This window comes from Tauraco erythrolophus, chromosome 14, assembly GCF_009769465.1.
Source record: "Tauraco erythrolophus isolate bTauEry1 chromosome 14, bTauEry1.pri, whole genome shotgun sequence".
NCBI lineage: Eukaryota > Metazoa > Chordata > Aves > Musophagiformes > Musophagidae > Tauraco > Tauraco erythrolophus.
The window spans coordinates 2,909,322-2,925,651 of NC_141478.1; the positions used below are offsets into that span (position 1 = coordinate 2,909,322).

Genomic DNA, 16,330 nt, shown 5'->3' on the forward strand with positions numbered 1-16,330 from the left:
CCTGCAGAAATGTCTCCAGGAATGATCCACGTTGTTTTATAGCTAGTGCATCATCAACAAACCTGTCAGCTAAGTTCCAGCTGGAAATCTGCAGCAGCGTAAGAACCTGACACCCTCTGTGAACATACAGACCAAGAGAAAAATTCTCATTTGGTGAAAAAATAGAATGGACATGATACAGTAACCACTGAGCCAGAACTCTGTAACAATCACAGGAGTAAAACCAAAAACATCTAAAGTCATTTTTACAGTTACTTACTGCAATTTAACATTTCTTTGTGCTTTCCTATCGCAGTGAATGTTTGGATAGTGGATGGTTTTTCATTCTGCATGTGCTTAGAGGCAATAATATGCTTTTATAAGAGATACCGAGCCGTAATCTTGGCACTATACCTTATGTACAAATTCTATAATCATTTCAATCCAGGTTTTAAGAAAATTAAGCACACAGTTCATGACAAGTTTACTCAGCTATCCAGTGTGATTACTGATGCAAATTAGGTGATTTTGTATGCTGTTACCATAATTACCGTTTTTAGATTCTGTTCATCACTGTTGGATGCTGCTCCTGCAAGGGCATGTATAAACTGTTTGTCCCAGTTGAACACAGGTATTGCTCCTAATATGTTTAGAAATCAGCTTTTGACATAGGTGTTGAGACATAAAATATTGAGAGTTTCCTAATACACCTTCTCTGATTTCTTAGCTTAATTTCCAAAGGAAATGGCATTCTGAGTTTCTGTTGTCTGTACATGTGTGAGTGTTAGTTTTCCTACCTTTCTTAGAAGCTTTGGAATTTGTGTTATTAACCATATCTGCCAGTGGGCTATGAGGTCTTGAACATCTTAAACTCCCATGTTTTGTAAAAGAGTTTAGCTGGAGCATACTGGAGAGAATCGAATTAGTGTCTTGAGAGAGAGAGGCTGCTGAGAGAGCTCAGCTGTATTATTAAATAGCCAAGGACTTAGACGAGGTAGGATGGTGTGAATGTTTAAACCACAGGAGTGTTTTACTCAGAGCTCACACTTTATTAGACATGGAATAATCCAACAGGTTCATAATTTCAGCTGTCTACAAAATTGTGGGTTTATAAATTAAGGAATATTGGTTTGGGATTGAGACAGAGAGAGAATTCTCGAGCTCTCAGCAATGAGAAATCTTCTGAAAACCTGTGATGACTTGTTTTGTTTTGTCTTCAGTTTGTCCCCCTGGCTTTTACGGACACCAGTGCAGCCAGCCCTGCCCTCAGTGTGTGCACAGCAGTGGGCCTTGTCACCACGTGTCCGGACACTGCGACTGCTTGCCTGGCTTCTTCGGCGCGCTCTGCAACCAAGGTACTGAGCCCAAGGCCCCCAGGTGCCGCCTCCATCCTAAAGTTCTGTGTCTGTGACTTTGCAGCAAGACCTGTCACAAGGTTCCTGCCTTTTTCCCTTGTTTCAGCAGTTTGGATCACAAGAAATTCTTTACTTCAGAGGGAAAATGCAAATAGGTACTTAGTCACCCTTTTGTAAATATGATGTGCTCCTGCCTTCATAAATAAAACAGGTCTGCTGCTCTGTATTGGAATGAATATGGAATGAGACACCTGCTGTAAATGTATCAGCCCTCCAATGGTTTCATTTTCTTTTCTGCTAAGCCCATCATATCCTACAAGTCGATGGCACCTTCATGAGCTCTTTTTCGGCAGGAGGTGTAGATACCAGTGAAGGTAAAGGCCACGTCAGGTACACAAGCCCAAACACCCAGTTAATGCATGGAATCTTATTTACACTGTCCAGGACCTGACTGGGAATAGCTAAAATTGTGTGCACCCAAACACGAGTGCAGGAGACAGAAAAATTTGCAGGGAGGCAGGGAAAGGGAGTTACTTTTCAGAGGTGAAGAGTAGCTTCAACTCCCCCTAATGTCCATCACCTTTCTGTACCTTGGAAAGTTAGTCCACTTTTAACCATAGGTTTCATTTTCAGTTTTATCCAAAAAATGCCCACGAAATCACTGCAGTGTTCTGCAGAGTCTCAGTTATTGCACACCACTGCGGGTGTTTTCTACGTACAGATTTAAAAGAGATTATTTGTAACGTCTGCTGCCCTTGTGAAGTCACCATCCCCAAAAAATTGAACTGACACTTTTTAATGACCTGCTTCTCAGTAGGCTAGAAATTGCAGACAGCACCTATGCAAAATTATTAAACAAAGATTAAGTATAGCCGTATTTTCTTTTTCTTGTGTTGTATAGTCAACTGAACATTATACCAATTAATTTATTAAAATGAACATATTTCAGTGAATTTGTCCATTTTATGTGAAAAGTTAGCCAGATTTCAAAGCGTAAGCAGGGCTAATTATCCTCTTAAGAAAACTATTTTATTTTTGCTCAGAAGTTCAGCACTTCTGGTTTTACTTTGAAATGTTGATCTATCCAGCAAATTAATTTTAAAATATTCATGTCCTAATTAAAATCAATTTGTGCTGCAGTTTGTCATAATGAGTTAGCATGTAACTTTATTTTGTAGAATGAAAAATGCTAATTAATGTCTTCCATTAGAAAAACGTGAAACGAAGATTTCACTTTTGAATTTTCATCTCCTTGCGCCCTCTCTTTTCTGGCAGCAGGAACATTCTTCCATCAGCAGCACGTGCGTGCGAGGAGCTGCGTAACCTCAAAAATAGCGCAGGTTGACACGGTTGTGCTGAGGACCCTGAGCAGCAAACAACTAAGCAGCTGTTTTATGAATATCTTTCACAATCATGTAGCAGGATGGATTGATAATAACTTGTTATCGCTGCTAGAACACACCTGACATCCCATAGGGACTTTGGGAGTCCCACTTCAGAGCTTTTATAGCTAATTAACATCACTCTCCGCGTTGTACAATCAGGCTGCTCCTAAGGAAAGCGGTGTTCGTCTTTACAGCTTTGTTCAAAAACGGTTGAGACATCTGAAAAAGTGCTCGTATTTGGATCTCACCCCTTTACAAGAGAGTCACTGTGTCAGTCCACAACCAGGTTGCTTAAATCAATGAGAACATTTTGGCAGGATGGGGTTTGTAATCCTTCTGTGCTGACATTCTGGAGGGCATCCTACGATTTCACCGCTCCCCGAGGCGCTCACGCGGTGGGAACCCCTCGGCCAGCTCGCGCTGCGCGGAAGCATCTCTTTTGCAAAGCATGGCCCGTTGCCTTTGTCAGCACCAGTGTTTGGGTCACAAATCTTTTCCTGACTCATTAGGATTCCACGTTGCAGTGCAAATCGGCTCCTATTTTAAGTAAGTCTTTTGAGAACTACTTTTTGGTACATATAAAAAATCCAGCCTTCGTTTCAGCGATGTTATCTGTCTCCGTCTTAAAGACACGGTGAAAATATTGCATTGAACTGCTCTATATACAGCATTGGGACTGAATAATGGTGTAGCACGTGTGAGAACCTAGGCTGACAGATCAGTTTAGTTTTTTGATACGAGGGCTCTTCTTTCCTTCTCTCTCCCGCTCTTTCTGTTCTTTTCATCGTGTCTGTATATTGTGTTTAGTTTTATCTCTTTTCAGTTAGAGAACTATTCTGTTTAGCACACAATTTGAAAACCAAAACCACCTTTATCCACTCCTACAGATAAGTCCGTAGTATATAGAAACGCATGCAGAAAATAATAGTATGCACATTCTTAGGTGTCTGCCGTAGTAAGAGTAGGGGACAGCACAGAGTATAAAAGCAAATGAATCACAGCTCAGGATTTCAATCCGTGGCTGATTCACAGTCAGGATAGATTGAGGTCACCTGCAGAGACTACATATGAGAAAGTGAGAGTGGCTGAAGCGGTAAAACAGTAGCATAATTCAGGGAAGTGCCTTAGTCACTTTTTTGACATCACTATTATTTACCAGGATACAGGTCCAGTTCCATTTGTTACATTCTTTGCAAAGATGGACTATATGTTTTATCTTGTTTCGAAAATACATCTGTTTTTGTCAGGGAACACAGCCAATAAGAGCACAGAAATTAAACATTTCATTCATTACTGAGCAGAGCTTTCCATCAACTTTAACGTTAAAGATTTCCAACAATTTGGTGGGAGGTTGAAGATCTACATGTCTGTTAGTTTTATATCACTGTGCTTAGTCTGCTAAGAGGTGACTCTGAAAAAAATTTAGAGTTTCTTTTCTTCAAACTTCCAAAGTAAGCTAGGTGGACAAGCAGGAATAGATGCTGATTTTGTTAGGATGCAGCACATCCGTTTAACAGCTCTCAGTCAAACATATATATAATCCTTGGAAACCACATTTGCAACCTAACTGAACCCTTACTACAGCAAGGAGTACTGGAGAGGAATGGGTGGATGGATGCCAAAAAACAAGCAAGATGTTTCAGCAGTAGGATATGTGCTTTACTTGTGGGAGTAGTCTTCCACCAGACTTATATGGTAAAAATACTTCTGGAAGTGGCAGTCTTGCTCCTGGTTTACTCTCTGCTTGCATGATTTGAATGTGTGAGATGCTGGGAGCCTGCCTCCCCCCAGCATTGCTGAAAGCTGATCTTCAGCAAAGCCTGCTGTATTGAGTAGCAAAGGCACTTTCCTCTCTCCCCATTGTTTGCTCCAGAAGGAATCAGGACGGTGGTGAGGTACCCAACATCGCACTACTGCGTGGTGCAGGATGCATTTTGTGGTGCTCGTGGGAGAGCAGGGGAAAGGACGACAGCTCTTTCAGTCTCTTCTTGCAAGCTTATCTGCCATCAGCCATTTCATGGCCGCTGGCCCCCCAGTACAACACCCACAGCTAGTATGTCAGGCTGTCACACCGGGAGTAAGGTTTGCACTTTTGGTCCATTATTACTGTCATTAGCAGTCGTACAATGAAACGGAGTTAGGTTCTAGTGACAGAACCAAAAGGAAGACTCCCCATTGCTCTTCATCGTCTTGAGACTTCTTCACTAGACTGGTGTTTAGCCTAAAATGTTCCTTTCCTACTTTTGTTATTGTTGAGGTTGTAATTCCCTGAGCCAGCGTAGGACCTTATTTCAGGGTTTGCACCAAAGGACGCCCTCGGCCAAGTCCCCAGATCAATCCCTTCCAGCCACTTACTTGTGTTTGCTCTTACTCTTTGAATTCTCCTCAACTTCACTGTTCTCTTCCTCTCCCCATAACCCCATTTCTCTGTTTTGTCTCTCCTCTTTTCATCCTTCCATAACGCCCTTCAATAATTGTAATCTTCTAACTATGTTAGATTCATTTTCCAGCAGAAAAGTTGATTTTGAGATTACTTTTTCCTGTTGTTTTTATGCCTGGGATGTAAGCAAACAAAATAGACTTCAGTACTTTCTGCCTTTTCCTTCTTTCCAGAAGAATTTTGCCCATTTGTCTTCTGAAAAAAAGAACTGTTGTAATTACTTTTATCTCTAATTGCTAAATGTTAAGTCCTATGACTTCCTCCTGTTTATTATGAAGAGCCTTCAGTAAACTGCCTTATATTTTCACAGTCTGTCCCAGTGGGAAATACGGGAAGAACTGTGCCGAGGTCTGTCAGTGCACCGAGAACGGGACGTGCAGCCCTATGGACGGATCGTGTCAGTGTTTTCCCGGCTGGATAGGGACGGACTGCTCTCAGAGTAAGCAAAGTGTTATTTTCCCACCTCTGCTTCCACCACATATTTTCCTGTTTAGTGTTTTCTAAAAGATAAAGACAGATTCTGGGGAAATCCCTGAAGTATTACAGCAGCCAGTGCCTTACTCTCTTTATAGCTTATTTCTTTTAATTAATCTAAGTTAGCTTTGACTTGAATTCGTTTCTGCATTTGGAATTTGCAGAAGCTGTTACTAGCTTCTGCAACAGCAAAGAGAGGTCACAAGCACTTATCAGAAAAGTAAGCTCCATGCTCCTTTTTAATTTCTAGCTGTATTCCCTTTTATTTATTTTTTGAAATCATTTTCTTTCAGCTATTGCATTAGAAATTATTAACAAGTAAATGTTTTCATGTACCAGGCCCCCAGAACGGAGAAATTACGCAGCTGAAATATTTCTATTAAATGTAATTTAATTGTAAAAGTCAATGTGGGCTTGGAGGGACGGAGGATTTCTTCTTGAAAATTGCCCAGGTAGAAGATTGGCATTTGCTGATCCCAAAGTGTCATTTCCTGAGAGCATCCCTTAATTGAAGATAGATCACAGAGGGAAGCAATATCCTATCATTCAGAACTGTTACTTCATATTCAGGATACAACTAGCATATTAGACAGCATTCCAGAGTAAAATATATTAAACTTCAAGTGATAAAGTAGGAATCGGATAAAAACAGACGGCTGTAATTTTGCTTTTATTGTGCGTCTTCCACAGGCAGAATATTGCTGTCACTCAAAAATAGAAAAAGAAAAAAAGAGAAAAAGACAGAAAGCTCCACAGATTCCTCGTTATATTTAGCCATGTAATTGGGAAATGAGTGTTAGTTTCTATTAACCTTGAAAAAAGATGTTTTTTCTTATGAAGGGAGGCAGGCTGGTTCAGCAGCAATTTCCAGTTTAGCAGGCAGAAGGACTCCGTGATAGCAACTTTGTATTTTGGATGAACAAAGTGGGAACCTGACTGTTCCCTCAGTTACCTTCTCGTAAAGAAAGTGTAAATCTCCCAACGTGAACCTGGCCCCACACCAGGCTCCTCTCAAACCTGGCCCCACGTACCCGACTCCAGGACTGAGCTATTTCGGTCCGACCTCCCTCCGCACCAGTTAACCTGGAATGACCGAGAGGTGGAGATACGAAGGAGATAATTTTAGCTCCAACTCCAGAGCCAGTTCTGGAGACACTAACAGCCCCTGCAGCTCTGGCTTACAAAGGTGGTGTAAAAGTATTTCTGGTTGCTTATAGCACGAGCACTTTAGGCCAAATCCTGTTCAGGTTTGCATTGTGTGAGTTCAGTGACCTTTTCTTTGATTTACGTCATGGCAGGGGATTTTTTTGCTCTTCACTTTGGCTTTGGAGATGGCTGACATATGCCAGAAAGTTGCATTTATCGTCAGAATTGGAGCCAAAGGCACACACGGAAATAGGCACGGTTTCTGTACTTTCAGGTTTCCTGGGAACCATGCCTTATTAATTCATGTCTTTAAGAGGAAGCACTGGAAAGTGCTTTTTAAAGCAAAAACATAGTTGTTACATTGAAGGGTTATCATCATTTTGGATCTTTTAGTCTGGCACTAATAACTAACTTATCGCATTCATTTTTGGAAGGAGGCTTAAAATAACTTTTGAAAAATGTATTAATATTGTACTTGTTGAAATATATATAGGCCTGGAGATTTTAATTTAATATTAGCGCCATCAACAAAAGCAATCTGATTTTGTGGATGAGAATTCACCCTGTAAGAAGTTTTCTTTACATTTTTACGTAATTTGAGTAGCGCTCTCTGCTTCAAATGAATTGTAACTTTAGTAGTTGATTTTATAGCAAAAGTAAACCATGAATAGCTGTGCTTTATTATGCAAGAGTTCCAGAATATCAAAAAGAAAATTAAATTACTTCCATATCCTCAAACCCTCTCTAAATTGTCTTCGTAGATGATGCTGGTAAGGCAAGGAGAGCGGGTGGAGCACTGAGAGTAATGTAGAGTTGAGGGTTTCTGTTTCAAGAGTTGTCAGTGCACGTTCACAGTGAAGACCTGATCCTGCCACCTGACCTACATGGGGAGGAAATCCCTCATTCCAGGGCTTGGCACCATGGGTGAGGTTGCAGGTTGGCACCTGGGTTTGCAAAGCAGTCGTTGACTTGGAAGAACCGGTCATGGCTGCGGCGATGCCGAGCTCTGCAATGCCAAGTTCTGCCTTTGCTGGTGTCTCTCAGGTTCTCCCCTTATCGTTGTTCCTCCGCAGCACTAACGCGGTATCATTGCTTTATTTTTTTTTTCTTTTTGTCAGCTGACAAATCTTTTTTATTTTCATAGCTTGTCCCACTGGTTTTTGGGGCCCTGATTGCTTTCATTCATGCAACTGCCACAACGGAGCAATGTGCAGCCCTTACGATGGAGAATGTAGATGTACCCATGGTTGGACGGGGCTCTACTGCACTCAGCGTAAGCCTTTCAGAGACAGTTTTGCCAGGGAATCTGTCAAAGTATGTGCTGCTACCTCGTGTCTCTTCCAAGTATTGCAGTCTTCCCTGTTAAACCACCTCCCTCTTGCTTGTGATAATTTCACATCACCCCGAAGAAAATACTCCTGAAGAATTCCAAGGTTTTTTATGCCTTCGGCACTCAATAAAGGAGGGCTCGATCATTTAGAGTACTGATTCATCATCAGGATTACCACAGTCTGCTTGTTAAAGCCCCGGTGTGTGTGGTCTGAGTGAGGAAATTTTTGAGATTTCTCATCCCACTCGTGCCAAATTATCAGCACGGTACGAAAGAGGAGAGAAAATTCTTGTGAGCCTTTTAAGAAGGCTCTTGCACTTGCAAGTAATTGATTGATCTCTGGCCTTCGAGAGAGTTTCTGTTTAGCCATCTTCTTGAAAATGTGGTTTATATAGATGGGTCAAGTTTTCATTCTTCTGGAACACTTAAGAGGCAATTCCATACGATACGAGAAACACTGCTTCAGGAAAATTGGCTGTTGTAGTATCTCTGCACTTATGTGATTGAATAAATGTTATTAAATATACGGAGGCTGAAAATCCATAGGTTTATAGGCCTGCGTATTTTGTGCTGATAACGCATCGGAGTTTGTGCTTCAGCTTGTTTCTTAATCTTTCCTTATTCTGATCCCTGAAAGGTTGCCCAGCTGCTTTTTATGGAAAAAACTGTGCCAATGTTTGTCAGTGCCAGAACGGAGCGGACTGTGACCACATCACTGGTCAGTGCACGTGCAGGACTGGATTTACAGGCAAACAATGTGAGCAAAGTAAGTAGCGACTTGACTTCATTTTTCTGTTTCTCCGGGGTGGGGGTGTGTTTCAGAATTCTTTGCAGAAATAGGCTCCTAAATGAGGTGTTGATGTCAGCAAGACAGTAACCCCAGGCACCTTATATAATCCATAGGGAGGAGAAGGCATCTTTGGAAAGCTAGATGGACTACTTAAGCGTAAAGAAATAGTGAATCCTCTGCAAATCAGGCCTTTCCCTTCCCAGCCTAAAGTTAGGTGAGACAAAAACGAGTCACTGCACTCAGTGCTGACTGGACATTACCTTCCCAAACAACTTGTATCCAATTAATATCTAATTAATAGAAAAACACAAGCTGCATCATGCCTTGCTAACGATGTTGAGAGCAGCAGCATCAGGTTTCCCTAGGCTTGAAGGAAGACAGAAGGGTTAAAAGAATCATAGAATCATGGAATGGTTTGGGTTGGAAGGGACCTCAAAGATCATCTAGTTCCAGCCCCCCTGCCATGGGCAGGGACACCCTCCACTACACCAGGTTGCCCAAAGCCTCATCCAGCCTGGCCTTGAACAATTCCAGGGATGGGGCATCCAGGGAATAAGTCCTTTCTGTGCTCTGCCTTCCAAGAAATATTCTTGCATAAGTTGTTACTCTATAGATGTGGACTATATAAAGATTCATCTTTACAGTGAAAACAGATCAAGTAAAAAAAAGTTTCTTTCTGTTTTTTGAAGGATTTGTGTTTAACTTGACTAGTGAGCAAGTGTTTAATGATGAACTTCAGTTACCTTGCAAGGGTACAGGCACATCTTACTGCAGCTGTTGTCAATGTCTTGCTGGCATATTTAGCACGCTGTGCCAAATGGCTTTTTTTGAGAACAAAGAATGAGGGTAGTGGAAACTGTATGTGCTGGGATTGAATAATTACTTGTTTGTCCAGTATAGTAAATCAAAAGAAAATTCTCACACACTTACTTGGATTCCAAATGCAGGGTGAAATCCATCTCGCCTTACCAAGGCATTAATTCCACAGGGTTTTGGGTCTTTTGGCAGTATGGTGATATAGTAATATTCCTGCTAGATTTGCAAGTGAAATCTTCTTAACTGTAGCTCACTACATGGATCTTTATGAAAGTATTTGTACACATAACTAAATTCAGGAACACCTTTTCTTTTGCACACACTTGCATTCAGCAAAGCCTGTATCTCAGACTAAATTTGCATGCTCGTGTGAGGATCACATGTGGCACCACTGCAACTCTGTAAGTGGCCAATTTGCTGTGAGTTTGTGTACATCCTTACTGCAGCCATAAATAAAACAGGAAACTGAAACGTTCCATGGTAGAGCTGCATCAGAGCAGATTTTATACAAGAAGCTGCGTTTATAATTTCACCTCTGTACAAAGCCGGAGGGTTTCTTTTCTATCCAAACTACGAACGTGTTTATTTGTTTCTCTACTGTTTAATCTAAAAGTATCTCTTCGTTAAGACCCCTTCCTTCTCAAAATCCTGCTGAATGGGCAGTCACACCAGGTTGCAGATGAAATGCCTAAATGCAGCTATTGTTTCTGTGGTGCAGTCCAAAAATTTAGGCCTTATTCATTTTAAGCAGGCTACACATTAATACCAGAATGAGCATTAATTGTAAAAATTTTATTTTTCCTTGTTTGGAGACCTGCAGATGAAAGAGATACAACTTTAATATGCCCTGCAAATCATTGTACAGATACTGGCCACTGTTCATTACTTAATATTGAATTTTGGCTACTAGCAGTTACTTAGAGACTGACATGGGGAAGGTGTTGTCATGCTATGCAAAATATTTGCTGTGACACACAAGAAGTCACATCTTGAAACAAACAATCTATATTCTAAAGAATCATAGCAAGTATGCATGCAATCAGTAATGGCCTTCTCCACAGAAATAAGTGGGATGTGACAGAAGTTGTTTCTTTCAATTTATTATTGAACAGTGCCTCAAGAAGTATAGGAAGCTGCCTGCAGATTTATTGTAATAGCCCATCATGGTAATTGTATGAATAAATTTCTCAGCTGGACATTCAATCATTTGGTCTTTGATAGAAATACAAAGACGGGATAGAAATTCCTTCTATGTTAGGAATCCTAATACAGAAGCAGAGCAAATCAAACCGTTGAGACGCTCAATTCTGTAATTCCACCTACAATGTTATATTCATCTTCTAGCACTGGTAGGGATAAGCATGAAAGCATGCAGGATTTGTTTGGTAGAAATCTATTGTGTTCATATAAAAGTACATTAAAACTTTTCTTTACAACTAGCCCCATTAAAAAAACTCTGCAGAGTTGGTGGAGATTGCTGTGCTTTTTCAAGATGTTGGCTACAGCTTCTGAGCTCATGCCCTGTTAAATTCTGGGTCTTGTAATATTTATTAAGCCTTTTACAGTCTCTCTACCTGTTCTTTGTTTCGTCTTTGTGAAGCCTTGTATGACTTTTCCAGAAAGTTCCAGTTCAATAAGTAATACCCCAAACTGTACATGAAATAGGTTTGTCTCCTGCTTTAAAATAATAATTTTATTATTTTTAATAGAGGTTTATCTATGATTATTTCAATAGAGTGTTGTCCTAGAGACGCTGAAACCGTGGAGGCTTTTTTACTGCGTTTTCCATGGCAAGCGTTTCACCCATTCTCAAAAAAAAAGCAGAATTCTTTCCAAATCTTTTTCTTTGGCTTCCCAGAGTGCTCACCAGGAACATTTGGTTATGGTTGCAAACAGCTGTGTGAATGCATGAATAATGCTACGTGTGACCACGTCACAGGTACTTGCTACTGCAGTCCAGGCTTCAAGGGAATCCGATGTGATCAAGGTACGGCGAAATTCTGTCGGTAAAATCTCTCCCTCTCTCTTTCTCTCCTTCTCTCTTTCCCCCTCCAATGATGTACTTGCTTTAGAAAAATAGTATTTGAGAAATGAAATGCGCGATTCAATTTACAGTGTGTTATGAATTACTTTTAACAGCGGCTCTTATGATGGAAGAATTAAACCCCTATACTAAAATTAGCCCTGCTCTTGGATCAGAGAGGCACTCAGTGGGAGCAATCATTGGAATTATTATTCTCCTTCTAATTATTATGGTCTTGCTGGCACTGTTTGTGTGGTATCGACGGAAACAGAAGGAGAAGGGCCATGACATGCCAAGTGTATCTTATACTCCAGCCATGAGGATGACTAATACAGATTACTCACTTTCTGGTAAGGGTCTTTTTATGTTAATCAAATATAGACTCATATTCCTGTATGTTGGGGAAATATAAGCTTCTGTGATGTATAACATGCGTTATTGAGCCTCGAAAATAATGACACTTCTGTTCTTCCCCTGAATACCATGATCTTTTAACACTTAACAGGGACAGGAAAGCAAACATAACTTAAAACTGATTTAAGGTGCTTCGTATATGAAAGTTTACTTAACATGACACAGGATATGCCTAGGCAAGAAATACGCTGCACGGAATACATCAACTCCATTTTCAAATCAGCTGCATTGCTCTTGTAGAGCAGAGAAGTTTTCCCTCTGTGAAACCTTCAGAAGAGGACTTTTTTTGCTTGAGGAATGGGATTGACTGGGCCAGCCATAAGGGTTTATTTCTGTCTGTGTTGCAGTTTGTGATTTGAGACGTCCTAGTCGTCATCACTTTCTTCTGTGTGCAGACCAGTCTTCGTCATCTAGACAGCTGGTGTGAATTTTCTTCACAGGAGCTGATGAAAGCATGGGAGAGGAAGAAGGTGGCTCTTTAAGATCAAAAAAAAGTCATACTGAGGTCACATTTCTTGCTTCTCTCTATCTTCTGCTGCTGCTATGGAGGACAGCTGTTCTGGACAGATTTGGAGGGTGGGATCTCCTTTTTAACACTGTCATTCTTCTTCATGCCTCTATGGCCGATATCAGATAGGATGCCAGACAGGAGATGGCTGTCCTTCCTTCTTGTTTCCTTCAGTCTGTCTCTAGTGGGGATCTCCTCGGGGTTTGCTGCCCTTTGACTGCACTTTGCTTCTTCGCTTCCCTGTAAATGGCTGAAACTGTAAGTCTAAGTGAAACAGGCAGAGCTTGGCCTGTTGCAGCTCAGCTTTCCCAGTCCTGCATTGCCTTTTTCTTTCTGCTTTCCAGTCTGAGTGCACGAGGCCCAGCCACTTGCTGGCCCTGGCTTGGCTTCTGTGCTGTCCCAGGGTGGCATGGCTGGAAGCTTCATTCTGGACTTCTCTGTCCAAGATGCACCTGGCAGGAGCTCTGCCCATGGCAGGGGGGTTGGAATGAGATGATCTTTGAGGTCCCTTCCAACCCAAACCATTCTATGATTCTATGATATTACTGCCTGGCTACAGCTGGAATTTAATCAAAGAGCTTCTGTCATGGCACCATGACTTCAGTCCTCATGTCAGGGGCATGGCTTTCTGAGATGGCACATCACACATCAGGGGCTGTCTGCTGTACACCATTGACTAAAATCATGTTTAGACCACGCAAGCCTATACTAGAGCATTCCTTCTGATAGCTACAAGACGGGGGGAAAAAAGTCAGTCTTGGACCTCCTCCCATTGCCTCTTATTTTTTAATTTTAGCTTTGCAGGCTCTTGCTTAAGCTGCCCATTTGGGTAAGGAATGTATGAAATTGTTGCCAAGAGAGGGCTCGTCTGATGCTTGGCTAGTTGCCAGCACAATTTGGCCTGAAATTTGTCATTTCAACATCATTTGAAGAGCCAGACCATGAACATGCAAAAGACAACTGGGGCACATCTCAACGGCAGCGAGTCTCCGAGTTCCAAGAGAGCAGATCACAGCTGCTGGGGCAGAAAAATGTTCTGAACTTTCAACGATCCATTTCTTTCGTATTGACACTTTATCCATTTATTTACAATGCCTGCTACACCTCATTTATTTCTGTGCTTTTCTAGTTAATGTGTGTAACCCAGGATGCTTAAGAGGCACAACTTACAAATTTCAAAATAAGAAGAATATTGCTGAAGTTGGGAGTTCCCGGCTGGAGTAATTGAGCTTCTCCTTTCAGACAAGGAAACAAAAATCCCTCTGGTTTTTTTTTTCTCCATATTTTACCATGAATGGAGGCTTCCCAATCGACCTGATGGTATCCCAGTCTGACACTCTGCAAGAAGTCCGAAAAAAGCCAAACGCTGAGAAAGGGTACTCTCATCCTTCAGAGTTAACATAGACAGATGTCTTTCCTCCTCAGCCACAGGGAAAGCCATCACATTTGAAGATGTTGGTAGCCCAAGGCTGTCATTGCAGGTTATATCTCTGTGGGCATTGCATCTGCCTATACTGTGTTCTTCACACTCCTTTCAGGGGCAGCCACCTATCCCAGACCTCCTGATGCCATGTAGTACTTAAGTATTTGAGGAAAAAAAAATATTTGGGGGATGGCTGTATTCCTGAATACATCATAAATATCTGAGGGATCACACCCTTCAGCTGCATTGAACCTGGGATCTCTTCTGGTCCTTGGGCAATGACAGGGAGTTTAATTCTTGCCTTTGTGGCGTTGCTGCTCTGCGTCAGCTCAGTTTGTAAAAAACCTGAAGTACCAGGTCCTTGCAATCCCAAACAGCAGTGGGTCAGTGGTGTTGTCAGGGCTTCTCTAGGAAGTAATTGGATAATGTTTCCTTCCTGTTCATCTCAGTCAGTGAGGGGGATGCAGGGACTGGGCCTTTTCTTTCTTCTTTCTTTCTTAGTGCAGTCCTTGTAGCAATATAAATTTTATCACTCAGGAAGCTGCCGCTGAGTGGGGTCAGCCATCTCTTTCTGGAGGTCACAAGAAGAGTTTTCTTGCTGCCTCCCCCTTGAAAAACTCTGCTGTCTGAGCTTGCAGGTGAAGACTAAGAACTTGTTAGAACTTGCACTTCTCCATCTTCATCTCACTATAAATTGTCTGCAGGCATCAGCATTGTTTAAGTTTTAGTCTTTGTTTTAGAATGGCAATTACAAATTCTAGACAAGGGCTCCTGAAAGCTCCCTGCCAAATTCTGACTGTCCTTCACTACATTCTCCTGCTGAAACTCTCTACCCATGGGTAACCTTCCCAGCTTTGGCCTTGCCAATGCTGTTTTCAGCCTTTCACTTCGACGGAGCAGAAAGACAGCCAAAGGTTCTGACATGCATCTTCCACCATGGAAAATGGGGAGATGGGTACTGAGACAAGATCACAGATGGGAAATAGAGACTCATAGCGTGGCTGGATGGCAAGAGCAACACGTGTGTACATGAGTGCATGTTGCAGAGGACACTGAAGGACAGCAGCAGTATTACACAGAGGTAACAGGGATTTCAACCTTCACCTGGAGTTTTGTGTGTGGATTAAGGGCAGAATACTGTGCATATGTACTTGTCCAATTAATATAATCCCGTGTAAACCCATGGATATTGGCAAGAATTCCACCTGAACAATGACTGCAGTACCCAGCCCTATCTGGGTTGTAACATTACAGCTAAGCTGAATCACCACTGCTGTTATTTTGCTTGTTTACTCTTGTTAGGGTAGTGGTGGTGGTGTTTCTGAATAGAGTCACATATGCAGATCCCTAGCTCCTGGAGGCAGTAATTTCTTCCAGCACATTAATTTATTTCTGGATGATGTTTTTGGTCTTTATGTCTTCAGCTCTTCTGATGCTGATAATCCCTGCACATGTGTGAGGGAGATTATAAGGAAGGGGAACCCCCTGGGCAGCCCTGAGACTCTCTTGCATTTGTGGATGAAGGATGTGGCAGCAAAACACACGCTCTGCCCAGCAGCCAGTGGGAAAGAAAACCACCCACGCTGGGAGAGCTTAACCCCAGCACATGGATCTGAGAGCAGACTTTCCCAAATAAGCCTGAAATCAAAATGGTGCTCCCCAGCGTGAGAACAGTACATTGCATCCAACAAAAGATTTTAAAGCACAGGTTGTTTAATTCAAGGAGATGGGGACAGAAGGGAAAACTGTGTGGTAGTGCTGGAGAGCAGCAGAGATTTCTTTTCAGGACTTTCACAAAGACTTGGTTATGGGCTGCAGTGATGCTTGAGGGCTTATCAAGGGCTTAACAAACTTTCTGATTTGGGTGAATCTTATGCTGAGAGCCAGAACCTAAGTAAAGCTGGATACAAATAGAGCATCTTGGATCCTGCAGCCTAGACAAGACATTTACAGAAATGATCTGCAGATGATGGGTAGTAGGAGGTGGCAGAGTGAACCCTCCTGCATGGAGTCTTCAGCCACCCCACTGACACTCTGTATGGGCGGAGAAGACCCACACAAAAAGAAGACAAAAACAGTTCCATTTTGCAGCTTGAGATATCTGGGTTTGTATTTACTGCAGAGTGCTTACTTGTTCCCTTTTTTTCATGGTTGGCCTTGTGCCCAGTTTCCACACTACACTGTCCTGCTGCCATGGCAGGATGGGGACCGATGCTCTTTGCATCACCCCACAGCCCTGGCTCCCAG

At 42.0% G+C, this 16,330-nt stretch overlaps 1 protein-coding gene across 1 annotated transcript in view; it reads left to right on the forward strand.

Moving 5' to 3' along the window:
• The window catches only part of MEGF11 (multiple EGF like domains 11), a 211,939-nt gene that overhangs the window by 170,327 nt on the left and 25,282 nt on the right, over positions 1–16,330 (forward strand). Inside the window, 6 exon segments of the mRNA XM_086620149.1 lie at positions 1,200–1,334; positions 5,470–5,598; positions 7,924–8,052; positions 8,747–8,875; positions 11,574–11,702; positions 11,855–12,088. Of these exon segments, the coding sequence (XP_086476275.1) occupies positions 1,200–1,334; positions 5,470–5,598; positions 7,924–8,052; positions 8,747–8,875; positions 11,574–11,702; positions 11,855–12,088 (885 nt within the window).